This window comes from Rhinopithecus roxellana, chromosome 3, assembly GCF_007565055.1.
Source record: "Rhinopithecus roxellana isolate Shanxi Qingling chromosome 3, ASM756505v1, whole genome shotgun sequence".
Classification (NCBI taxonomy): Eukaryota; Metazoa; Chordata; class Mammalia; order Primates; family Cercopithecidae; genus Rhinopithecus; species Rhinopithecus roxellana.
In genome coordinates this window covers 155613592-155638877 of record NC_044551.1, presented here as the reverse complement: position 1 = coordinate 155638877, position 25286 = coordinate 155613592, and the positions used below count along the sequence as shown (strand labels likewise).

The 25286-nt window shown below is 50.8% G+C and overlaps 1 protein-coding gene across 1 annotated transcript in view; it reads left to right on the top strand.

Moving 5' to 3' along the window:
- The window catches only part of SIL1 (SIL1 nucleotide exchange factor), a 240247-nt gene extending 216272 nt beyond the window's left edge, over positions 1–23975 (top strand). The window contains exons 8-10 of the mRNA XM_010388107.2: positions 19059–19155; positions 19615–19779; positions 23492–23975. Of these exons, the coding sequence (XP_010386409.1) occupies positions 19059–19155; positions 19615–19779; positions 23492–23848 (619 nt within the window). The 3' untranslated portion in view covers positions 23849–23975. The remainder of the gene's footprint in view (positions 1–19058; positions 19156–19614; positions 19780–23491) is intronic.
- Positions 23976–25286: the final 1311 nt, after the last annotated feature.

Here is a 25286-nt window from a genome sequence, read left to right as displayed (position 1 = left end):
TGTTGCCCAGGCTGGAGTGCAATGGTGCAATCTCAGCTTACTGTGATTTCGGCTCGCTGTAACCTCCCCCTCCCAGGTTCAAGTGATTCTCCTGCCTCAGTCTCCCGAGTAGCTGGGACTACAGGTGCACGCTGCCACGCCCAGCTAATTTTTATATTTTTATAGAGACAGGGTTTCCCCATGTTGACCAGGCTCTTCCCTGGAATTCTATACCATTTGGGAGGATGTAGTTATCTTTATGCTGGGATTGGCTGTTTACGGGAAGAAAACTGGAGAGAAGCAAAGTGTAGAGGTGCAGGCTGAGAGAGGGCCTTGGCACATTACTTAAGCCTCTGAACCCAGCTGTGCTTTTACCTTTGTCATCCCTCTTCATGATGGGACCCAATACACTCTCTTTTCCATAGATGAGGAAGGAATTCAAAGGAATTCAAATTCCTCTGAATTTCATTTTGGTCCCTTATAAACAGAGTCCTAACTAATACAAAACAACTTCTAACTGATCTGTTTGCTTCCAAATAGCTAATGTCATGTCCAGGAAAGCTGCTTCCCTGGCGAAATCCTGTACCTAACACTTTGCTTTGCACACACTGGGTGCTTGCCTTGTGTTTCTTATGTGGTAACTGTACCCTCACCATCTGCCACCATCCTTTGGGAGGAGAGTGGAGACCTGAACCTGGGTCTCCCAGCCTGCCTTTGTTGGTGGCAGTGAATCCGGTCATCTGTGCATACATTTTCATCTCCCTTCCTCTCTGCCTCTGCTTCTGCAAAGATAAATACAATCTGCTAGTCTTGCTTTGCAGGGGCCTTGCCAAACATGCCAGTGCTGGGGCGTTTATCAGAATACCTCAGGCTGCTGTCTTCCAGATGTAGATAAGAGGCCATACTCCCAGGGCGCAGAACTGTTGCAGCCGTGGATGTGATTATCTCCCTCTGAGATCAGGCTGTCCCCTGGTGCCCAGTGCGAGCTGGTGCTAAATTTATTGTGCGTAAAACATCAGGGTAGTGTTAGAGGTTCCTTGCCCACTGCTTCTTTCCCAGGCTGCTTGTGCCAGCTGCAAGGCCCTTGTGAGGCTGTTAGGTGTCTCTCTGTGGCAGATTCATTGTTCCATATTTTTATTTAATTACTTACTTTTACAGCTCTTAGAATAAATCTAATTATCCATCTGTTATGCTACCTTATGCCACTGCGGTTCATGCAGTTCTTTCTCATCATATATGATATTTGTCAACTTGACCTTGCCCTCTTCCAATGTTGTTGCTCCCCTGCGTGGCTCTGTGCCACCTCCTCAGTGGATCCTTGGCACCAGCCAGTCTATCAGGGACCTCGGCAGAGCTGACTGTGAGTGGCTCTCAGATGGAACAGGGGTTGGTGGAGCGTGGAGTACTGCAGGAGGAGAGTGGAGTATTGCAGGAGGAGAGTGGCCAATACCATGCTGACCTGACATAGGCATGGAAAGTTGGGCTGGTACTGTGTTAGAGTCCCAGAGAAGAAAGCAGGAGCTCTAGCCTACAGTTTCCGGTCTTCAGCCAGAGAGGGCTGCTGTCAAGGAGGACAGCCAGGTGAGGTCAGGCTGAAAGGAGGTGACAGTGGCCACCTGTGGACATATCTGTGGACTGTCCTGCCATGGCTAGCAGGCGGTGCCTAATCCTAAGATTGAGTCAGGGCTGATCTTAGACACAGCAGAGGTGGGCATTTCCTGCTAGAGGTGATTTCAGGAATCATGTGAAACTCCCTGCTTCCCAAATCTTTTTTTCTTTCTGCTGCTGCCTAAAATTTGATTAATACCATTAGAAATTTGTTTATTGGTGAAACCCCGTCTCTACTAAAAAATACAAAAAACTAGCCAGGCGAGGTGGCGGGCACCTGTAGTCCCAGCTACTCGGGAGGCTGAGGCAGGAGAATGGTGTGAACCCGGGAGGCGGAGCTTGCAGTGAGCCGAGATCCGGCCACTGCACTCCAGCCTGGGTGACAGAGCGAGACTCCGTCTCAAAAAAAAAAAAAAAAAAAAAAAATTTGTTTATTGGTTTTATATATATAAACTTCTCTTTGTGGTCAAATACAGACATTCCCAGGAGGGGGACTCCAGGGGGGCTATTGGCCATCTGGGTTGCATCCCTTTTCTTAAGCAGACAGGATATGCAGTGAGGAGGACACATGGTTAAGGGAATCAAAGTGCAGGGAGATGGGGGAGAGAAGTCAGAACTCAGGGCAGTCGTGGAGTCTCATTCCATGAGCTCTTGGAGTGGGCAAGGTGCTCAGAAAGGGAGGGAGGTCATGTGCCCAACCCATCCACGTGCCTAGTGCTGGGGCTCAGTGTCTCAGCTGGGAGGGGGCACAGAGCCAGCCTTGTGTCTGCAGGCAGCTCCTGTTAATTGTGTGCTGGGCATTGGGCTCCACCATCTAGAGTGAGCTCACAGCTGAACAGGCAACAAGGCACAGTCCAGGTCCTTGAGGAAGTTCATGGTTTAGGAGGGAAGCTGATCTTGTCAGGTCTGTTAAGAGGATGGAAAGAAGGAGGGCCCTAGGAATGCATAGCAGGGGCCCTGTGAGGGTCAGGAGGTCAGCGAGTGTTTCTCTGAAGAGATCATGTCTCGGGGGTTCTTGCAGTAGGAACTGGCCAGATGAAGATGGGGATGGGCAGGGGCAGGGCGCCCAGGCAGAGGCGGTGGGGAGCACAGCACCCTGAGAGATTCCTCTCTGTCGATTGAGATGAGTTGAGAAATTCATTGGGGGAAGGGAGGTCCTCCCTCCTCATCACTTTGGTCCTGAAACAGGGTCATTTTCAGCAGGTCTCCTGAATGGAAACGCCACGCCTGCTACTGTCACTGCTTCTAAAGCATATTCCCCAGGGGCCAGGGGAGGACCTGTGTGGCACAGGCTTTCTGTGGTGGAGGCACTGTGGTCAGAGGCTGTGGTCTACTGCCTCATCCCCACAAGGTACCCGCAACCCAGGGCAGGGACTTCTATGCTGACTCCTCCTCCTCCTCCTCATTCCCCTGCCCGGCCTCCAGCCCAAGCCCACATTAAAGGACTTCTGACTTGGAGATGGGCCCAGGTTGGAGCTCATTATAGCCCAGTGGCCAGGCCCTTCATTTTCCCTTCCAGGTTAAGACTTGGCAGGCATCAAAGGTTGCAGGAACACCCCACAGGCCTTCTCCCTTAATCGTCTCGCTCTTGCCCTGTCTGCGTGGCCTCCTTAGCTGAGCTTTTCCCACCAGAGCCTCTGGTGACTTTCCACAAGTTTCCCCTCATTCCAGCAAGCAGATTCAGTGACTAATTGCTGGTAATTTTTTCCTCAAGACTCTATTTATATAGGCTGTCGTGTTGGGGGCGGGGGAAAGCGGGCTCTAGTCCTGGGGGGGCTGCTGTTCCCTGCAACTGCCATCATTAGACTGAGGCCCATGCGGCATTGATAGCCACACTTTGTCTTTATTCTTGTATTTTTTTGTCATTGCGACATTTGGTTCTTTGAACATCTAACATCCCTTTTATGCTTCTCATCTCCCACAGAAGATTGTTGTATTTTGTCCCCCACTGAAGCTGCGTTTTCTTTTTGTCAGATTTCTCACTTTCTTCTTTATTGTATTTTGATCAGTGCAGCCATGGAGGTCTGGGTTTTATTGGGAGCTTTTCATCTTTGGGGCAGTGGCCCTCACGGCCTGGGTCTTCTGGCCAATGCTGGGCCCTGCCTCAGGCCCCTGAAGCAGGACTTTCCCACCAGGGTGAGAGAGGCCCAGGTTATTATCTGTCCGGGGATACTCTAGCCTAGTGGTTCTCAAAATTAAGCATGCCTCAGAAGCACCTGGAAGCCTTGTTAAAACGCATATGGCCAGGCCCCTCCCCTAACGGTTCTGATTCAGTGAGTCTGGGGTGAGGCCTGAGAATTTGCATTTCTAACTAGCTCCCACATACTGCTGGTGCTACTGGCCCAGAGATCAGACTTGGAAAACCACTGCTTTAGAGTAATTCCTCCTTTACCTTGAGCCAGAGTGTGCAGGGCCCAAGGAAAGAAAGAACAGCAGGGTATCAGGTTTCTCCTTCTCCATGCTGGGTCCAGCTCTCAAACACGATGGAGGATATTGCCAGGGCATCATAATAGTAAACACCTGTACAGCGATTTCACCTGCCCTGTCTCACTCCATACTCACAGCAGGTCCCTTGGTGAAGTGGCACAGCTTCTTAACAAATAACAGAAGTCAAATTGAGATAAGTTAAGGCCTCCTTCCTGGCCATTAGGCTAGTAATTTGTGGTGTGTCCCCAGTGGAATCCAGTTTTCTTAGCTCCTATTCTCAAACTTGCATGACTCTGCTACTTATTAGCTATGTGACCTTGGGAAAATTACTTAGCTTTCTATGACTCAGTTTGTTGATGAGCAAAATGGGAGTAATGGTGTCTGCCTCATAGAGTTGTCATGAGGATGGCATGAGTTAATGCTTGAAAAGCACTTGAGAGCTATCAAATGGTGGCCTCCAGAATCCCCTCCTCTCATGGCAATGAGGGGCTGCGGGTTTTTTGTTTTGTTTGTTTTTGGCATTTCTGTCACAAGAGGCGCAAGAAGATGTACTACTGCCCACCAGACAGCCTTACCCGGCCATCAGGACAGGGCTCAGTCACTTTGGAAAGTCACTCCCTGCCACCGAGGGAAATGGCCCGAGGAAGCCCGGTGGGTGGCATCTGCTGAGGATGGAGCAGTAGCTGAGGGGCTGGGTCAGTGTGTGAAGCCTAAGACCAGGAGGAGGGGTACCAGGAGAGCAAGGCGGCCGGGTCGTCCACTCCTCAGGAGCTGCTGTGATCCCGTTCCTTTCACTGCCCAGCCCTGGGTGGTGGCCCTTGGAGGATTAGTTTGGAGGAAAGTCTCCATTTTAGTGGTTTTCTCTTCCTGCCTTGCCCCCACCTTCTGACTTGGGACATTTACAGCAGTAACGGGGGTTTGAGTGGAAGCCTAGTCTTGATTATGCTAGTGAAAATTACATGCTAGGTACTGTTACATTCAGTATCTCATTTAATCCTCACGAGCCTCATGAAGTAACCCTCATTTGACAGAGGAAGCTGGGTCCTCATCTATATAAGTAGGGTGACCACATAATTTATGGGGCACAAATTATGAGAGGCAGGTTAACTGACCTGTCTTAAGGGTTGTACAGAAAGAAGTCCAGGATTCAAAGTCAAATCTGTGTGGCTCCAGAGCCCTTGGTCTTTGCTAAGCCGCCATGAGACTTCCCTCTGGAGTGCCGTTATTCCCTCCGTGGGTGCCTAGCACTGGCCTGTTCCCAGGATCTCCTGCCCCTCAGCTCAAGGTCCAGGTTCCGGGGCCATGAAAGCGCTTTATTCACCTTTGTATCTTCCATAGAACTTAACACAAAGCCTTATACAGAGAGTGACCATATGTTCTGTTTATGCTTCTTGTCCCAGTGCAGTAATTAATGGTGCCTCTTTCTTAAAAGTGTCCCAGTTTGGACAATAAATTATGTGGTCACCCTACTTACACAGCGTCCTCCCAACCCAGGGACAATGGTATTTTAATAGAGGATCCTGAAAGACAGAATTGTCTTTAAGACTCAAAGAAGTAAATCCCAGATGGTGAAATTTTAAGCGTTTATATCCCAGTAGGCAAGAGAATGTAGACAAAGATTCTGCTCAGCACCCCACAAACCTACCACAAAGGACTATTTCTAACACCCGACTTGAGGGTTGTGGGGGTCACCAGGCCTGTGATGAGATTTGAAGGGGCAGGAGTCCCACTGTGGCTCATGCAAGTGTCTGACAAGCAAGGCCAGAAAAGGGGAGGGAGAGCAAAAAGCTGTTGCTTCCCCACATCCCCAGGCAAGAGGGGAGCCCCTGCCTAGCATTTGATTGTTGTCAAGCCCCCAGCCTCCCTGCAGGAAAGAGCTAATGGGGATTGGCCCTCTTCCCAGCGTCACCCTCAGCCCCTGTTGGGCCCCTGGGCTCAGCTTCCCCACGCTTTCTTGTGGGGGCTTTGTTCCCTCAGGCCCTGCCCTTGTACCCTGGACATTGGTCCATACTCAGCCATGGCGTGTGCAAGTCACATTCCAGGCTGTGTCCTTGCCCCATTTGCAGGCAGCTGAAAACTGCTGTGCATATGTCAGTTCACACTTGAACTGGTTTAATGTTTTTTTCTTTTAAGTTGCAATCTAAAATTCAGCCAGACAGGCTTTAACGAGCACTAAATCGTCAAGCCTTTTGTTTCCCTTGCTATTCAAGCCATAGAGATTTTGTGTTTGATTCAGCAACAATTGCTGAATCTTAAACAAACCATTTACATTTTGACATTAACTATTTTATGAGTGTAACTTTTTCTTTAGCATTAGAATGATTCCAGCTGAAGGCCTTTTAATGATTTATCAGAAATAGAGTTAAAAGAGTCTGTGGAAGGTGATTCTTAACATTTTCTTTTGGGGAAAAAAAGTAGGTTTTCATCTGCCTTCAGTTGGGCAGTACATACAGAAGTTTAGCCTTCCTCCTATTTTAATAACTTTTGATCTTGTCAAGGTCATTCTTCCAGCATGCCCTCCTGCTCAGCTCCTCCATTTTTCAGACAACCTTCGCACCCAGTGGCTTCTCTCAGAGTGACTCTCTGTGCATCTCTGTCGGCTGTTAATTTCTTCTGATAGAGGCAGGAACTATGTTCTTTCTTTGCTCTAGCGCTGGTATTCTTAGCTGAGGCCCCTGTGCACACTGGGCGTGATCAGTATTTGTCAACCAGCTGGCTGGACAAAGAGCCTCAGACAAATCGCATGTTCGCAAATGAAGCCATCCATCATTCTGTCCCTTGAAGCTGTAAGTAACTGGAACTTTTCTCCAGTTCTTAAAGATTTCCACGGAATGGGAAGTCTCCACTTTCGTTTTGGTTCCCATTCGAGCATCTGGTGAGTCAGGTCAAAGGGCCTTGAGCAGGATCAGGCGTCCCAGTGTTGTTCCTGCATTAGGGGAAGTTCTGTATTTTTCTCAGCCTCCAGTGAGACCTGGTGAACCCTGCGCCTGGCTGAGGAGTCAGTGGATCTGCTCAGTTTTCTTCTCTGTAACAGTGTGAGCCAAGTGACCAGGCCCAGGAAACCCATGCTGTGGGGGGCCTGAGACTCCATGCGAAATGGAGCTGGCTGAGGAGGCCATGTTGATCCGCCCCCATGGAAAACCGGGAGCCGGGGTGCTGCACTTGCCTCTCAGAACTAGAACTAATTGTTCTTAAAGATCTTTCCAAATACCAATGATGCAAAATATTTGGATGGTTCACCATATTGTTCACCATATTTAAACTGTCAGAACCTTAAATATCTGAGCAAAACCTCAGCAAACAAAGGATATTTTGGGGACTTGTTATGTATGTTGCGCAGCAGAGAGATTTGTAGTCTATACGACTTCCAAATCCTGTAAACGAAGTATTTCAGTGTTGTCATTTTCAGCTATAGACCGTCCTACGATCATTGCCTTTTCTTTTGCTATTAAGAGATGGCTCATTCATAAACATTTCTACAGTTGTGTGGCAAACGCAAAATAGGCCCTGCGTGATTCCACTGGCTCTGATTGAGGAGATGATTTTTCACACAGTGAGATTTATCACATTTATCGAGTTTATGACAGAACACAAGGAGGGTGAGGGATGTGGAGGTTGGAGGGAGAGCAGATCTGAGTGAGGAGGGAAGCTCTTTCCTGAGCCTCGAAGGGACGGTTGACAAGGTGTGTTGCCTATAAGCTTGGAGCAAGGATTGTCTGGGCCGTTTCCTTGGATCCCCTCTTCCCCTGCGGGATCTGGCCTCCTCTGCTGTCCCCCAGCTACGAGACATGGGGATAGTTATACCACCAGCTGGTTTAGAAGACCTAAAATAACATCCTCTGTGTTCTCTAATAAAGTTGATAAATCTCAGTGTGTGAAAAATCTCCCATATGTTTTAGCCTAAATTTTCTTCTGCTTAACCTTGTTACTCCTGCCTTGCCTCCCTCAGACTGCCTGAGACAATTACTCAGGGACATTCTTTGAATAATTAGAGGCTGCAGATAATTCTCTTTAGCCCGCTTTCTTCCATGTTCCCTACCCTGTGGTCTCCCTTTAGCCAGTTCTAATTAGCTGCTTTGATCCTTCCTCCCAGTCTCTCCCTCTAGCTTGTTAATTACATTTCTCCCCCATGAATTCCTTCTGTACTGGCTTTGTCTATCCAGTCAGAGGAGCTGAGAATGAGAATCTAAGGCCACTCAGTGGGAGGTCTTCTTTGTCCCCCAACACAGATAGCTCCTCTCCCTTCTGAGAAGCCTGAAAACCCTGGCATTCTGTCTTAGCAGAAAAGTACAAATGATAGTTTTTGTTAAGTGGCATACTGTGATGAAACAGCTGTTATCCTAATGCTCTGTGTGTGTTTACGTATATAAAATCACATTTCATCCCCACAACAATCCCATGAGACAACTATTATTGTTATTAATCCCGGTTTTACAAATGCAGAAACTGAGGCCCAGAGAGGCTTAGTAACTTACCTCTGTCACACAGCTGAAAACACTAGAATCTCAGACTTGCACGTAGGTCTCTCTGACTCCAGAGCCGCACTTAGTTTTTTGCTTTCTGGGTTTGGGCTTTTTGGTGGAGAAAAAAAAAAGAAAAAAAGAAAAAGTCCAGGTCATTGGCTTTTAGCCCACCAAAAACCTAACCAACCAACCAACCAACCAACTCTGAGGTAATTGTCACCTCTTTACCCTCGGTATAGAAGAGGCTTTCTCAATTGATATCATAAAACTGGCACAGAAGCAAAATGACGTGGTGCACGGGATATCTGGGCAGTTGGAAATCTGCTTCTAGAAAAAAAAAAAGAAACCAATAAATTCTTCACTTGCTTTAATTCTTAATTCTCTTTTCTGACAGTTTTCTCTCAGGAGGTTAAGGAAGCAATAAGGAGAAGGGCCTCACTGAAATTATATGCTGAGCAACAACAAGGATCTGTCTGGTTAAAAAAAAAAAAAAAGTTTGGGGAACCCCAGCAGAAAGTGACTGTGTTCGGAGAAGCTAAAAGGGGAAAGTAAAACTCTCTGCCTCTGAGTTTTAGGGAAAGTAAATTTCAGAGGGTCCAGGAGAAAGTAGATGTGATGTCTGAACAGGAGCTTCAAAAGGAAGGATGACTCAGAGTTTGAAAAATGAAGTGTACTTAATAGAGTCACGAGTGATTACTGCAGGGAACAGGGAGCCACCTAAAGAGACCCACGTGGCTGCAGGGGGCACAGTTCGAGCTGAGATTTTGTCTAGAGATGAAAACGGGACCTGTAACCAAGAGCAAATAGAGAAGAAGGATGCAACCTCCGAGAACACGGTCAGGAGCACCAGATGGGTGAGACCTGGGAAACGCTAAGAACAGCAAAGGCACCTGTGCCGCTACTGTTGAGAGTGAGAGGGATGGCAAAGAAGGCTTTAGGCCACCTGGTTCAGTCAGGTGATTTAGCAGATGCCAGAGAGGGTATCTCTGTCCTTGCTCTCATTCTGTTTGCCTCTGCCTTCTCTCTCAAGGAGAATGGCCTTCCTGCAGAAAGTAAAACAAACATAGAGTTAAGTGGAACTTGAGACCAGGAGTCTACAAAAAGTGTAAATGAGCCACTGGCTTCTCCAGATTAGACAGGGTCTGAAAAATTAAATGCCAAACAGAAACTCAGGGACATCATCATCAAACTGTGTGCAGGAATCTTTGTGGCATTATGGGGATTGGGAGAGGGGCAAGGAGACACAGTGGGCAACTGTTCTGGTTTTCAAAATAACAGAGCAAGTTTTTGAGATGTGACTTAAGAGTATTTTTAAAGAAAAGAGGTCATTTCTTAGAGTTAGTGTGAGTTCCATAAAACCAGGTCTTGCTGGACTAGTTTAATGCTTAAATTCTCCCTCGCCCCTCCCTCCATATAGAAAAGTTTAACACATTCTCCTTGATGAATTATTGAAAGTGGACACACCCATGTAACCACCACCCAGATCCAGAAATGTAACATTATCAGTACCCCAGAGGACTCTCTCAAGTTCCCTCCCAATTCTAATTTTCTTTTTCAGAAGATTTGCCAGGCTGGTAGATTAGGCCAGTATAATAGACACAGAGGAAGTCTGCATTTCAGGAAATCATTTGACAGAATCTCATAATAATCTAATAGATCAGATGGAGAAATGATGATAAAGATGTAGATTTGAGGCTGGGTGCCGTGGCTCGTGCCTGTAATCCCAGCACTTGGGAGGTCGAGGCGGGCAGATCACTTGAGGCCAGGAGTTCGAGACCAGCCTGGCCAACATGGCAAAACCCTGTCTCTACTGAAAATACAAAAAAAAAAAAAAACCACACACACATACACACACACACACACACACACACAACTGGGTGTGGTGGTGAGCGTCGTGGTGTGTGCCTGTAGTCCCAGCTACATGGTAGGCTGAGGCTCTGGGAGGCGGAATTTGCAGTGAGCTTAGATTGCGCCACTGCACTCCAGCCTGGGTGACAGAGTGAGGTGAGACTCTGAATCAAAAAAAAAAAAAAAAAAAGATGTAGATTTATAGCAGCTTGAACAATCAGACTTAATCAATGTTTATTTAGAAATGGTTCAGTGTCAACAGAGCCTTCACTGTAGTGATGTGCCAAAGAGCTCGTGGCAGACTCTGTCCTGTCTAACCTGCATTCTCGTTCTCATGTGAAGACATGGGAACAGATGGCACTGATCAGGAAGAGATAACCATGTGAGATACATGACAGTGAGGATCCAACAGAATAGTGACAGTCTAGGAGGAAGGGTCTAGGTAGCCAAGTGGCATTTTAAATTTTATTGTTATTAAACTTCTAATTTATAAGTAATTCAGATTCCTTGTTTAAAACAAAAATCTCACCACCCAGAAATAAATATATGGTGTCATATCACCCATACCATTTGTAGTTTGCTTTTTGCCTCCTGACAATATTTATTCTTTATTAAGAATAAAATTGAAGCCCTGTGCTTGGGTTCAGAGCCACGTTGGGGACCCCCAGCTCATCAGAAGATCATGTGAGCAGCCTTTAGGGATTTGACCTAGGGAGGCCACTGTAAGCTCTGTGAGGCTGCTACCAAAAAATCTAGAGATGGCCTGAGGCATTAGGGGCAGAATGGCCCTGGGGCAGAGGCAGCCAGGCCCACTGGACTCTGGGTGGGGGGTTGTCCAGCCTGGATCCCTGTGGGTAGATTTGGGCACCACCACTGTGGGATTCGTCAGTAAGTCAACAGGGTCCCATAGAGCATTGTCAGGAAAGTGGAGGGTTTCAAGAGTCACCCTGAGAATGACTGCAGAATCCCGTGAGGCCACATTGTGAGAGGGGAGCTTTCTCTGGATGGCTGGCTGCTCCCAGCTTTCAGAAGGGCTGACCCATCTGGACAGGATCAGGAAACCCTTTCTTTCTTCGAGGGTAGACTTAGGACCAGACAGTATAGGACCAGAGGGTATAAGCTTCATGATAGCAGATTTCAGCTCAGTGTCAGAATATGTTTTTCTGGCAGTTGGAGGAGTTTTAAACTAGCATAAGGCTGCCTTGTTTGATGATGTAGTCTTCAAGTACTGGGCTGCCAATTACCAGAGATGCTGTACTGGATAAAAGGTTGGGCATTGGCTCTAGTTATCCCAAATGCTGATCCTCAGAACATAGGAATCACATGTGGCATTTATGAAAAAATCAGGTCTTCAGAGCCACATTCTCTGAGATTATGATTTAGTATATGAAGGGTAGGGCTTGGAATCTGTATTTTCAAAAAGAGCTCCAATTGTTCCTTGGAGAAATGGCTGATTCCATGGCTGGCATAGGAAAAGAGCAATATCTTGTACAAGAACATCTTGTGCTGGAAGGTAAGAAAATATTAAAGGGTGATGGAAACATGTTAAAAAGACACAGAAGCCAGCATGAAAAGGCCTGGTGATTAAGGATAATTGTAGCATTGAAGTAAATGATAGAAATTGATTCTATTCCGTAGATTAAATAAGAATCTATTAATTCATGCTGACGTCAATAAATGAATGAAGGAAGAAATGGGAAAGAAGGAAAATCTCTTCTTTCAGGTAGAGTGCCAGCAAATAAAGATAGAAGCAAGAAGAATAAAGATAGGAGTTTGAAGGATAAAGATAGGAGTTTGAATATCATCATTTGACAAACATCGTGGTACAGATTGAACATCCCTCATCTGAGATGCTCGAGACTAAAAGTGTTTTGGATTTTGTTTTTTTGTTTGTTTGTTTGTTTTTTGTTTTTTGGAATATTTGCATTATATACTTACCACTTGAGCATCCCTGATCCAAAAATCCAAAATCCAAAATGTTCCAGTGAACATTTCCTTTGAGCATCATGTTGATGCCCAAAAAGTTTCAGATTTTAGAGCATTTTGGATGTTAGATTTTTGGACTTATGATGCTTAACCTGGAATAATTAATCAAGGATTGTCATTGATTGCCAAAACTACTGCATGAAAGTTTGATGAGGAGCAGGCTGTCTTCATATCTTAAAGTGTCTCCCCACAAAATACTAATTTCAGGGGAACAAATAGTATTTTTATAGTAGAGAAATCTGGCAGATACCACCACAACCAAGTGTTCAAAGAAAACATCCAGTCGTGGGACTTATGGATATCACTTGCCCTCCTGTGTGATACACTGAGAAAGATACAGCACTGTTTGTGCATTCCTGCCAAAGCCGCAGCCTCAATCTAATCATGAGAACACATCGGACAAATCCAGACTGAAAAACATTCTACCACTGGCCTGCACTTTTCATAAACGTCAGTGTCACGAAAGACAAAGACTAAGGAAGAGTTCCAGATGAAAGGAGACCAAGGAGACAGGCTGCTGTGTACATCGCGTGGGCACAGATCGAACATGGGATCAAAATTATTTTTCTAAAAAGAATATTATTGAGAGGGCTCTGTGCAGTGGCTCACACCTGTAATCCCAACACTTTAGGAAGCCGGGGCGGGAGGATTGCTTGAAGCCAGGAGTTCAAGACCAGCCTGGGCAATATTGTGAGAACCCCCATCTACAAAAAAAAAAAAAAAAAAAAAAAAAAAAAAAAAAAAGTTTTTTTTTTTTTAAGAAACAAGGAGGAAAGGGGGGTGGGAAGGACTATTATTGGGACAGTTGGCAAAATCTAAGTAAATATCTATAGATTATTGTGTCAGTGTGAGTTTCCTGATTTTGATCATTGTACTTTGGTTATATGTTCTTAGGACATTCACACTGATATGTTTAGGGGTAAAGGGTCTTCATATCTTCAGTTACCCTCAAATATTTCGGAAAAGAAAATCTGTGTAAATATTACTAGAGACAGAGAGTTGTGGTAAATGCCCACAATTGGTGGATCTGGGTGGGAGTTTATTTACTGTTCTTACAGCTTTTCAGTAATTTTTTTTTTTTTTTTTTTTTTTAGAGAGACGGAATCTCACTCTGTTGCCCATAACTCACTGCAGCCTCAACCTCCTGGGCTCAAGTGATCCTCTTACCTCAGCCTCCCGAGTAGCTGGGACTATAGGCACATATGACCTTGCCCGGCTATTTTTTTTTTTACTTTTGCAGAGACGGGGATTTTACCACCTTGTGCAGGCTAGTTTCAAACTCCCGGACTCAAGCAGTCCTCCCGCCTTAGCTTGTCAAAGTGCTGAGATTATAGGCATAAGCCACCACACCTGGCCTATTTTCTGTAATTTTTTATGTCACTAGTCTGAAATGGTTTCAGGAAATAAACTGCCCCAGGTGACTGTGATGCAGGGCTATGTTGGAGAGCTACCAGATGTCCTTCAGGAAGGTCATTTGCTGCCCCTCCCTCTGAGGTTCCCTTTATCTCCCCAAAGGTGGGCAGATGATTGTGTCTCTGTGTGTGTCTTGTGTGTGTGTCTGTTTGTCAAGAGGTTCTAGAGACCCTCTCGTGAGTTGCTGTTACTATGGTGAGGGGTGGGTGTCTCATAGTTGCTTACGTGGGCGGCTTCCAGTTAGGGGCTGTACATGAAGGGGTTAGATGATAGCCCCGCCCTTCCCCAGTGTCCAGATGGAACTCCTGAGGCCATACAGGTCCCACCACACAAGTGATATGCAGATCATGTGTTTTGTTATTCCTGGAAGCTTGACTTTGTATGGTGTTTTTTTTTTTTTTTTTTTTTTTTTGTTAAACTTAATTCGGTAATTGTATCTTTTTTTTTTTTTTTTTTTTTTTTGAGACAGAGTCTTGCTTTGTTGCCCAGACTGGAGTGAGGTGGCATGATCTCAGCTCATTGAAACCTCTACCTCCTGAGTTCAAGCGATTCTCCTGCCTCAGCCTCCCGAGTAGCTGAGATTACAGGTGCCTGCCACCGCACCAGCTAACTTTTGTATTTTTAGTAGAGACGGGGTTTCACCATGTTGGCCAGGCTGGTCTCAGACTCCTGATCTCAAGTGATGTGCCCGCCTCAGCCTCCCAAAGTGCTGGGATTACAGGCGTGAGCCACTGCTCCTGGCCAGTTGTTTGTATCTTAACTGATTGATTCCCTAATCCCACTCATCCCTGGATGTCAGGCAAATATAGATGTCTCTTGAACACATCTATTTCAGGATTACACATCCTGCAAATTCTTGCTTTCTCAGATGATGGAGGCTACACATTAGGGCATAAGCAAGGTGGGGCCACCAGAGGAAATCTTTTTCTCTGGGCAAGAAGGCGAGCATGCACTTCATCAGGTGAATGATTGAGCCTGGCCCCATATACCCCTGAGATGTGCCCTCTGCCCTCAGTGCATGGCATCATCTCAGAGGCATTTCAGATGAAAAATGGTAGTTTTTTACTGTCATAAGGGAATGAAAAGAGTATTTGTTGCACTGAGAAATGTCACGAGGACTCGTGAGTGAGCACATCCCTCTGCTATGCCTCTGGTGTCCTGGTTTGGCCTGGCAGTCTCAATCACAGAAGCTCTCTTCAGTTACACCTTAGCATTTCCTTGGCCCCCATCTAACTAGTCACCCTCATCCTTACTCCCATCCTAGAGCTCTGCCTTTTCCATTTGTTCTCCTTTTCAGAAATTCAGACTTCCTTTTCAGCCCTTCCAGTTGACCCTGGAGCAGAATTTCCGTGCACACGGCCTGTTGGCCCTGACACCTGTGCAGTGGCCCAAGACCCCACACTCAAAAGGGCCCGTGTCTGGCTTCATGCTCTGTTCTCACTGTCTTGAAATTTCTGATGATTCTTGAACAAAATGCCCCATGTTTTCATATTGCACTTGGGCCTGAAAATTATGTGGCTAGTCCTGAGCCCAAGGGTGAAGTCAGCCCCGGCGTGTGTATTGGGCAGCAATCTCCTGGGCCCCTTGGCCGAGCTGGGTTGCCCTCCCTGTGGTCAGCTCCTTCAGTCCCCTTCCACCCAGACACATGCTTAGCTTCAGTTAGCTAAACTATGACCTCTGACTCTTGACTGTTGCCCAAATTGCTGTCACCCTGACCCAAACTCTTTGGTTTTTGCAAATGCAATCACTTCCATTTTTGCAGCCCGCCCCACCCCCAGCCCATCCCCCTGCAAGATTTACAGAGTAGCAGCTGCTGCCGTCCCTCTGCACACAGACAGCTGACTTGCCTGCTGATTGTGAACATCCCAGTAATCCAAGTGCTAATGGTATTTATTTAGTCCAGCCGGCTTAGCCCTGAACAAGGTTTATTCTCATTTATCGCATCGGAGATGAGCTACGTCCTTAATATCCTTCTGTTGACTTTGAGCACACCAGCACCACTAATGTCACTTTGAGGCGTGCCAGGCCCCCGCCCTCTTAACTCACTCAGATCCCCAACTGTCAGGATACCTACCTTCCAGCCAGCAGGACTGGCCCCTCCAGGGGTGGGCTGCAGCTCTGGTCCAGAGTCCATAGGCTGGAGGAGGATGGGGCTGGCGTATGTGATATGTGCTCGAGGCATCCGGGCCGAATCAAGCCGTGCTGTCAAGAATGTGGTCTGACTTCTTTGTGTAGTAAGCCTACTGTAATTATCTTTTGGCCACAGTGCATTGGCGAGCACTATGGTATTTTGGCATTAATTAACTATTCTGTCTTTAACACAGGTAGTCCTAGCTCTGCCTCATGGGTGAAAATTTGCCCAAGGTCATCAGCCATTGCTCATGAAATTCCCAGCAAGGGTCCTCCAGGCCCTGGCCCTTGCAGGTCCAGAGGCCTCACTCTGAGCTGTTTTGGTAGTTGCCTCCCCCAGCCCCAGGCTGTGAGCATTTAGAGCCCGAGGCGGAGCTGCCTGTGGAGAGAGGGTCTGTTTCGGGGAGCAGATTCTGCCCATGGCGGGAGATTGCTCAGGAAACGTTCAGCTCTACTGGCCCTGCCTGGATGGACAGAGGAGCAGCTGGAAGCGCAGGCCTCATCTTCCCCCTCTTCCTCTGCTGTGTTTCTGCAACCCCTTCCCTGGGCAGCCCTGAAAGGCCACTTCACAGGGTGGCCTTTTAGGAAATTCCTGAAGCTGTGGGAACCCTGGGGTAAGGCCCGGAGTTCCCAGGGTCCCGTGGGCACCTCATTTAAGCTGATCATGTGAAGAGGCCAGGCAGGGCATGGACCCAGGGCTGCCAAGGCTGTGCACTGTCACAGCCCAGGTTTGGCCATGGTCCTGCCCTACCCACGGACTTGGCTGTGGGTGAAAACATGAATTTATTGCCTTATGAACCCGATTTCAGCAATTTACAAAAGGTCAGAGTTCCTCTTTTCTCTCCGGTTTACTTATCCCATGTTGGAGCTCTCTTCTCTCCTACTCGAAATGGAGTGGGAAGAGCTGCCTGAGGGAGACAGAGTGGGTAGGACTGGCTGCTGCTGGCTTGGCTGTGGGTGACTCCCGGCCCACATCAGCCTACCTTCTGAGGAAGGGACTTCTCTTTGCCCTGGTCCCAGTGCAGAAAGTGGAAGGGCTTTGGTGGCCCAGCCCTGGGTGATTAACTGGGGCTGCAATGATGGGGTGCTGTGATGAGCTTTGTGCTGTCTTTGGAGGGCCTTGTTTCTGCTGCTCCGAGGGCCCGTGAGGGATGGGACTCCTTGGCAGTGCTCCCAAAGGGTGATGCGATGTCAGATCTCGCAGCCCCCCTTGGGGAGGCAGCATTTGATGTTTGTGTGAATCTCTCAGCGTGGTCGTCTTCTCTTCCTGGACCCTCCTGTCATGGGTGAACATTCCTTAGGCACATGATGGCAGAGACAGCCCTAATTAGCTCATGCTTTGATGAAACAGCTGCCTGTCTCAAGTTGGGGGGGCAGGGGAGCAGCTCAGCTCCCAGGCCCCCCTGCACCAGCGCCTGCCTCCCTGCCTATCTGGAGAGGAGCTGTCAGCCTCCCTTCCCCAGGGCCTCTGGCCCATCTCCAGGCAGCTCTGCAGACACAGGGGTGGAGTTGCTGTGGGATGGGCTGGCACCCACCCTGTACTTCCTTTCTGGCTGAGAGGCTACAGAGTGACACGTGGTACAAAGGAGCTTTTCCCTTTAGAAAACCGGCTCAGCGTGCTCCGTCTGCTCTGGACCTTGAAGCTTGTTCCTGGTCGGAATAAAAGCGGGGAGCTCTCTTCATTCCATTCAGCCAGCTTTGGGGGCACGCCTGCTGTGTGTCGGGCCCTCTCCTGTACAGTGGCACAGTGTGTCTTTTCTGGGTTTAGGACCAGGAGCCAGCTCCTTCTGATTTGTCTTTGTTTCCTTATACCCTGGCTCACTCTCGAGGACCCTGTGAGGGTCCCCTGGCCAGGAGGTTGGGAGTTAGGAGGAACAGGTGCTTTCTGGGTCTCCAGGAGCTTGTGGTCATGCCAAGGGCAGGCAGCCAGAGGCATGTGGTGGCTTTGGTAGAGTGCAGTGTCCTTTTTGGGCTAGTTGGGTGGGTGTGACAGCCACCATCTGACTGCTGGCTTGGCCCCTTCACCTGCTGCTGGCCTCAAGCTTTTGTGTGCCCAGTCCCCTCTCTTCTCGGGGCCTCACAAGTGGGCTGCTGAGAGGGAAGCCCTGACCTGCCCAAGGCCTGACCATCCGGTCTCTGTGCTTGCCACTTGCTCCTTAATTAATCGCTAATGCAGTCTTGCAAGGAACCTGCAAAAGGGTATCCTGCTAGGGATCCCTGCCATGTCCCCTGCATGGCACCCTGCCCTGATGGGGGTCCCCGCCAGGCCCCTTATCCCTTCATCTGGGAGGTCTGGGCCTGAAATGTTTTAATAACATCATTATTTCTCTAGCCCAGAGTGGGGAGAGGAGTTCCAGAGGCAGCTCAGGGTTTTGAGTACTTTAGTGCGGTGTGTTTCTCTGTTGATATGTTCGTGGTTGTGTACACGTGTTCGTTCGTTCGTTCGTTCGTTTGTTCGTTCATTCATTCATTCATTCATTCATTCATTCATTCATTCATTCCCTACTGTCCAGGACCTGTGACATGGCGGGCTCTGTGCTGAGTGCTGAGAATACGGGCAGAGAAGCTGACAGTAGCTGCTGTTATTGAGTGGGAGCCCAGTGGGAGGCATTGGGTTGTTCTGTTTTAGGATCTGCCTAGGTAGTCAGAGGCTCCTGTCTCTTGCACTTTCTTCCTGCCTTCTCCTACAAGCATTTTCTATGTGCAGTCTGAGTGCCGACCCAGGAGAGGAGAGGGATGGGGCCCTGACCTTCGGGCTGCAGACCCAGAGGGGAACAGACCCATTAGTAATTGCCCCAGTGTGTGATGTGCCTGGGGTCACGGAGGAAGGAACATCTGGCACTGGCTTGGGAAGCGCCAAGAAAGGCTTCCTACGGGAGAGACGCTGAAGGAGCACCTTTGGCATCAAAATGTCTTTACAGTAATAGAGACGATTCACCTTCCAGCCTACTCCAGCCCCTTGGCTGCTGGGGAGTCGGGGCTGGCATGGGAGCCCTCAGCCCTGTCACCTGTGCTGTGGGCCACTGTTCCCACATGGGCCTGTGCCAGATGGTCTTTGTTTCCCCAGCTGAGTTTGACTTGCCCTGCATGGGAACCTGCATTGTTCTTGTTTCTGCCCAGGATGGCTGGCATAGGTTCAGTTCCCTGACCACCCGATCCCTGGGCTGGGCACGGTAGTCATGCTTTCCTGTGCTTCTTCCCCAGCAACCCCAAGGTCCAGGTGGAGGCCGTTGAAGGGGGAGCCCTGCAGAAGCTTTTGGTCATCCTGGCCACGGAGCAGCCATTCACTGCAAAGAAGAAGGTGTGTTTCCATGCCCTTCCTCCTGCCTGGCCCCCAGGACAACTGTGGGGCCTGAAAGGAAAGGGTTCCTGTCCAGGCTGTGCATGTTACCTTGGGGACCTGAGCGTCATCTGCTGGGTGGCATAGGGGGAGAGGTTACACTAAACTAAAGCAGATGGCAGTGTGCCAAGGTGACTAGAGGCCTGTGGGCAGCTCCTGTGGTGTGGCCTTGGGCCCTACTCTTGGCCTCCCACCCTTGGTCTCTGTTTACCTCCCATTTACTCACTTGGTAATGTTGAAGGTGTCTGAGTCTCTACTGGCCTCACACTCTTGGGTTCTGGGGTGTAGCTGTAACTGAGGTGTTAGGTGGGGCTGGGAGGAATGGGGACTAGGTTGGGGCACCTCTGTCTGCCTTCCCTGGACCTCAGGACAGGTCCAGCTCACTTGGCCTCTCACCTGCCCCTGGGTCTCTGTCCCCAGGTCCTGTTTGCGCTGTGCTCCCTGCTGCGCCACTTCCCCTATGCCCAGCGGCAGTTCCTGAAGCTCGGGGGGCTGCAAGTCCTGAGGAGCCTGGTGCAGGAGAAAGGCGCAGAGGTGCTGGCCGTGCGCGTGGTCACGCTGCTCTACGACCTGGTCACGGAGAAGGTGAGTACCCAGGCCCACCCGGTCTCCTCATTTGCTTTGTGTGTGCTTCTGGATGGATGGACAGACAGATGGAAGAGACTGGGGACATCAGGGAGGATGTTGTGTGAGATGTGGTGGCTTAGCTGAAACCTGACGGCTGATGAATGGGAGATGGCCCTGCCAGCCATGGTCACGGCCAAGTGTGCAGGCAGAGGACTCAGCGTGAGGCAAGCCCTGGAGCAGCCAGGACCAGGCCCCCAAGGGACAAAAGGCTGAGGGGGTGGAGCAGCCCGGAGCGCCTTCGAATGGCACTGACTCTTCGGATTCTAGAAACTTGGAGGTGCCTCCTCTGGGAGCTTTGACTCTGGGCAGCGCCTCAGAGCGGCTGCCCTTGAGAGTCCCAGGGACCCAATTGTTCGCCACTTGGGAGGAGACTTGGTGCCCGGCCCTCTTTGCAAGCTTGAAGAAGCATCGTAATTAAGGAAAACCAGCCAGGCCTGGATTCTTAATTCAGTTGCTGCAGAGAGCATTGGCAGGGCTTCCTCAGTTGCCCCTCTAGGGCCACAGGCTCCCCAGAACAGCCGCATGCCGACTAGTGGAGCAGGGCTGGGCAGCCGCTGGAACTGCTGCTGAATGGCGGAGGCTGGGCCCTTCCCCGGCTCTGCACACACCTCCTCCAGGCCTTCTCTCCCAGGCTGCCCCTCCCCCGCCTCTGCACACGCCTCCCCCAGGCCTTCTCTCCCAGGCTGGCCCTCCCCCCACTCTGCACACGCCTCCCCCAGGCCTTCTCTCCCAGGCAGTATCGGGATGGCTGTGGCTGCCTCTGTCTGTCACTCTCTCTCCCCAGCTCTCTGACTCTCTCTGCCTGTCTTATCTCTCGGTCTGTTTCTCTCTCTTCTCTTATTCAAGCTGCAGAAATCCAGTTTCTTAGAACAGCAGGCAGCCATGTGGTGCTCAGATCCAATTAATAAGGCCTGGGCACAGTTCAGGTTCTGGGAGTGGGCCAGTGAGCCTGGAGAAGGACATGAAGGACATGTAGGCTGGCTGGGCATTTCCCAGGGAAACTGGGCTCTGTTCTCTGGTGTCTTGGGTGTGTGTCCGTGCTGCCCCCAGCCCTGGCATCCTGGGCACTATGGCACTGACCCATTGCTAGCACACTACCAGCAGGCAGGCTCGCCAAGGCTGCCCCGAGGCTGCCGGCCCCAGGAGCCTGCCTCTGGAAGCTTTGGGGTGCTGACATGATTGGGGAGGGGAGGACTGGCATCTCTCTACAAACAGTATGGAAATGGCCCCTTCTTTCAGGGCGGACAGCAGATGAGTTTCAGTCAGAGAGATTTAGGACTGACTGTACTTAGGCTGAGGCGGTCAGGGCTTCTCTGTTCTTGTGATTTCTTTTTTCTTTTTTTTTTGAGACAGGGTCTCTCTCTGTCACCCAGTGGCGCGATCTTGGCTCACTGCAACCTCTGCCTCCCAGACTCAAGTGATCCTCCTACCTCAGCCCCCTGAGTAGCTGTGACTATAGGCCCATGCCACCATGCCTGGCTAATTTTTTGTAAACAGAGTCTCACTATGTTGCTCAGGCTGATCTTGAACTTCTGGGCTCAAGCAATCCTGCCTCAGCCTCCCAAAGTATTGGAATTATAGGCGTGAGTCACTAAGTCCAGCCTCTTGCAGCCCTTAAGAAAGAATGAAGACCTAGCCAAACTAGGGGTGGGTCCAGAGCTGCCTGAAGGTGGAGGGACATGAGCTGTCCACCACGATGGAGGGGCACTGTGCAGCTCAGGGGGATCACTGCAGCACGTTGTCGTGACAGCCGGGGACTGTGGAATTCCCATGGGCAATGTGACACCCCCATCAGGGTGCTGGGGTCTGCCAGGCCCCAGGCAGTCCTCATATGTGCCTTGGCCTGTGACAGGACCTCTACTGAGAGACCATGCCCTAACACCTGGGCTTCTGCAGCGGTGAGATGCCTGCCTGGGGTTTGGATTCCATGGCCTCTGGTGCATCTGAGGAGCTGAAGGGCCACAGGGGGACCCTGCCTGTGCTGCCTGCTGTGCCGGGTGCTGGGGAAATAGTCCGCAGTCCCTGCCGTCCACGAGCTTTCAGGCAGAGGTTTATCAGAGAATTGCCCTGAGCGTGTGTTGTAGTCTGTCTGCTGCTACTTGAACAGAATACCCCGGACTGGGTAATGTATAAAGAAAAGGCAGTTTTGGCTCATGATTCACGAGGCTGGGAAATCCACGATTGGGTGAGTGCCTCTGGTGGGGGCCTTTGTGCTGCATGGCGACATTGTGGAAGGTGGGAGGGCAAGAGTACTTGTGGAAAAAAGCATGCTGGGCCGGGCTTGCTTTCTAGAATAACAGCCGCTCTCCCATAAGGAACCTGCTGCCCTCCCGACCTAGGGCAGCTCCTCTCAATACTGCTGCCGTGGGAATTAAGCTTCCAACACTTGAACTAGGGAAACGCATTCAAACCACAGCAGCATGTGAGTGCAGGCCAGTCGGGGGAGGCCGGCCAGTGGCAGTGAGGTGTGCAGGGAGCCATGGAGTGAGTGGGGCCATGTGGGGGCGCACCTGGAAGTGGGAGCTGCGCCTCCAGAGGCCCCAGGGGAGAGTTAGAGTGACAGGAGTGGGTGTGAGTGGGTCCAGGCTGCGCACAGTGGGGGCGGAGCCTGCAGAGCCTCGCAGTCTCAGGGAAGGGATTGATTTCGTCTTTATCACCCGCAATGCCAGGTTGTGAGGATTTGGGGGCTGGAGGAGAGGGGGTGCAGGAGGCAGTGGACTGCAGGACACGGGGGATGAAGGTGGAACTAACGGGATTGGGGTGTGTTTTGGAGGCGAAGCTGGCAGGACTGAGGGGTGTAGTAGGAAAGAACCAGGGGGTCCCTCTCAGCCTTTGCTGTCCCAGGATGCAGGATCGCACACCTCCTCAGCTTCCTCTGCCAGCCCCAATCAGCCCCACGGCTTCCTGCTACCACAGGAAGCACCAGGTGGTCCACTGTGGCCTTGTCTTCTCCTGGGCTTCCCTCTTGCCTTGTGTATCTTCCCTGTGCTTCATTCTCCCCTGGAGTTAGGGCAGGCGTTCCTTCTTTCTCCACACAGGCACACTTCGTACAGCTGCACAGGAAATCTCCGCCCCGTCCCAACCCTCCCAACCCTCCCAACCCTCCACCCCTCCACCTCTGACCTTTAGGTAACCTGCCTGCTTGTTAGGGTTCAGGTGTTGCCTTTCCGGCTGCTGGCTCCCACTATCTTGTGCTGATGAAGCTGGGCTTCTGCACTTTACAGACAGGCTGAGTTTCTCCACTTAAGAGGTGATGGCATTGGGTCTCGGGAGGCTGAGTGCCGGCCATGGTCATTCAGTAAGTCAGTGGTGGAGCAGGAATTTGAAGCCAGCCTGTCTGCCTCCATGCTGCACTCTTAGATTACCTTTATCATGCTGTTTGGGAATTAGTTAATTTTCATTCTCCTGCTAGACCCTAAGCTCCTTGAGGGCAAGACTGTATCTCCATCGTGGTTTCTTCAGCACCTGGCACCACACAGGTGTTTCTCTTGGTAGATGAATGAATGGATAGACAGACAGACTTGGGGATGGAGGAAGAGGTGGGCCCTCAGGGGTCAGCCTTGTGCCTTCGTGTCTGAAGGGCAGAGCTGGCCAGTTGTGAGCTAACTGCTCCCCATGTGTTCTGTCCCCACCCCCACCCTACCTGGCCCACGGCTGTGGCGGATGGCAGATGTTCGCTGAGGAGGAGGCTGAGCTGACCCAGGAGACGTCCCCAGAGAAGCTGCAGCAGTATCGCCAGGTACACCTTCTGCCAGGCCTGCGGGAACAGGGCTGGTGCGAGATCACAGCCCACCTCCTGGCGCTGCCTGAGCATGATGCCCGTGAAAAGGTGCTGCAGACACTGGGCGTCCTCCTGGCCACCTGCCGGGACCACTACCGTCAAGACCCCCAGCTCAGCAGGACACTGGCCAGCCTGCAGGTTGAGTACCAGGCGCTGGCCAGCCTGGAGCTGCAGGACGGTGAGGACGAGGGCTACTTCCGGGAGCTGCTGGGCTCTGTCAACAGCTTGCTGAAGGAGCTGAGATGAGGCCCCACACCAGGACTGGACTGGGACGCCGCTAGTGAGGCTGAGGGGTGCCAGCGTGGGTGGGCTCCTCAGGCAGGAGGACATCTTGGCAGTGCTGGCTTGGGCATTAAATGGAAACCTGAAGGCCGTCCTCTGTCTGCTGTGTGTCTGTGTAGACTGGGCACAGCCCTGTGGCCAGGGAGTCAGGTGAGTAGTTGGGTAATGGGCCCTGGTGACGTGCAGGGGTCAGCCCAGGGCATCCAGGAACAGGCTCCAGGGCAGGGGCCTGGGCCCAGGAGTTGCAAGTCGCTGCTTCTTACCAAGCAGCAGCTCTGTGACCTTGGTTAGTCGCTTAATTGCTCTGAGTTTGTGTCGTCATCTGTCAGAGGAAGTGCCGTTAAAGGAGAAAAATCACGTGGAAAGCGCCACACTAGTGCTGGCACCCCCCAGCTGTGAGGCAAGGCGGGGAATCATTTCACTGCCCCTCTACCGGTGCCCACATAACAGCTTCGAGGTCGCTGACCTGGCCGGAGCCCGAGGCCTCTCTGTACGCAGGGGTGCTGTGGTGGCCCAGGCAGCTGATGGGCTTGACGGCTACTGAAGTGATGGGTGCTGGAGCAGTGGATGCCGGGGTGGGGTGCTGAGAGGTGCTGGACTCTGGAGGCCAAGGGGCCGGGCCTGACTCTGGGAGAAAGCTGGCAGGCCCACCTGACAGGGCAGAGGTGCCCCACTCCTGTGTCCAAGCAGAAACAGGGCCAAGCCCAAGGAGGGGGCCTCAGAGGTGGGAGCAGCCGTGCCTGGCGAGTCCCGGCCCCCACCCAGGCTTGCGGAGTGCTGGGCTGGAGCTGGCTGCAGGTTGCCATGGTAACCCGGGTTCTGGGCTTTTCAGACTCTGGTGTGTTTCTCAGCTTTTCCCAGTGCGCCAGAGGCTCGCTTCTGCGGGCCCGGGCAGCCCCTCCGGGCTCCAGGTGGTAAAGTCCAGAGGGCCAGTCTGGGGCAGGACTCTCCTCTCCTTGGCTCTAGGCCTCGCTTGTAGAAATCTCAGTTTTACTGAGCTGAGGGCAAACTGAGGCCCAGAAAAATATGGGGTCAGCAGTTGGCCTTCCCTGCAGTCCCTTTGCTTGGCCGCCTGGCTCTTCTCCTCAGCCCTTCTCCTGCTCACCTCTTGCTGCAACACGACACCCAGAAAGCTCAGAGCAGAGCCATGGCCTGCACGGAGCCCCTCCCAGCAGGGCAGGCAGGAGGCAGGAGCCCAGGCTGAGGCTGGAGTAACGGCTTCCCCAGGGCGCTAGGCCTCGTGGCTCGGGCAGAGTGGGGATCAGACTTGCAGTCTGCCAGCCGTTGGGTACCCACTGCCTTTACAGCCTCGCAGGAGCCTTCAAAGTAGATTTTACAGATGAGGAAATCATGGTTCAGAGAGGCCAAGTGATCTGCCTGTGGGGCAGTGGTGGGCTTGCGG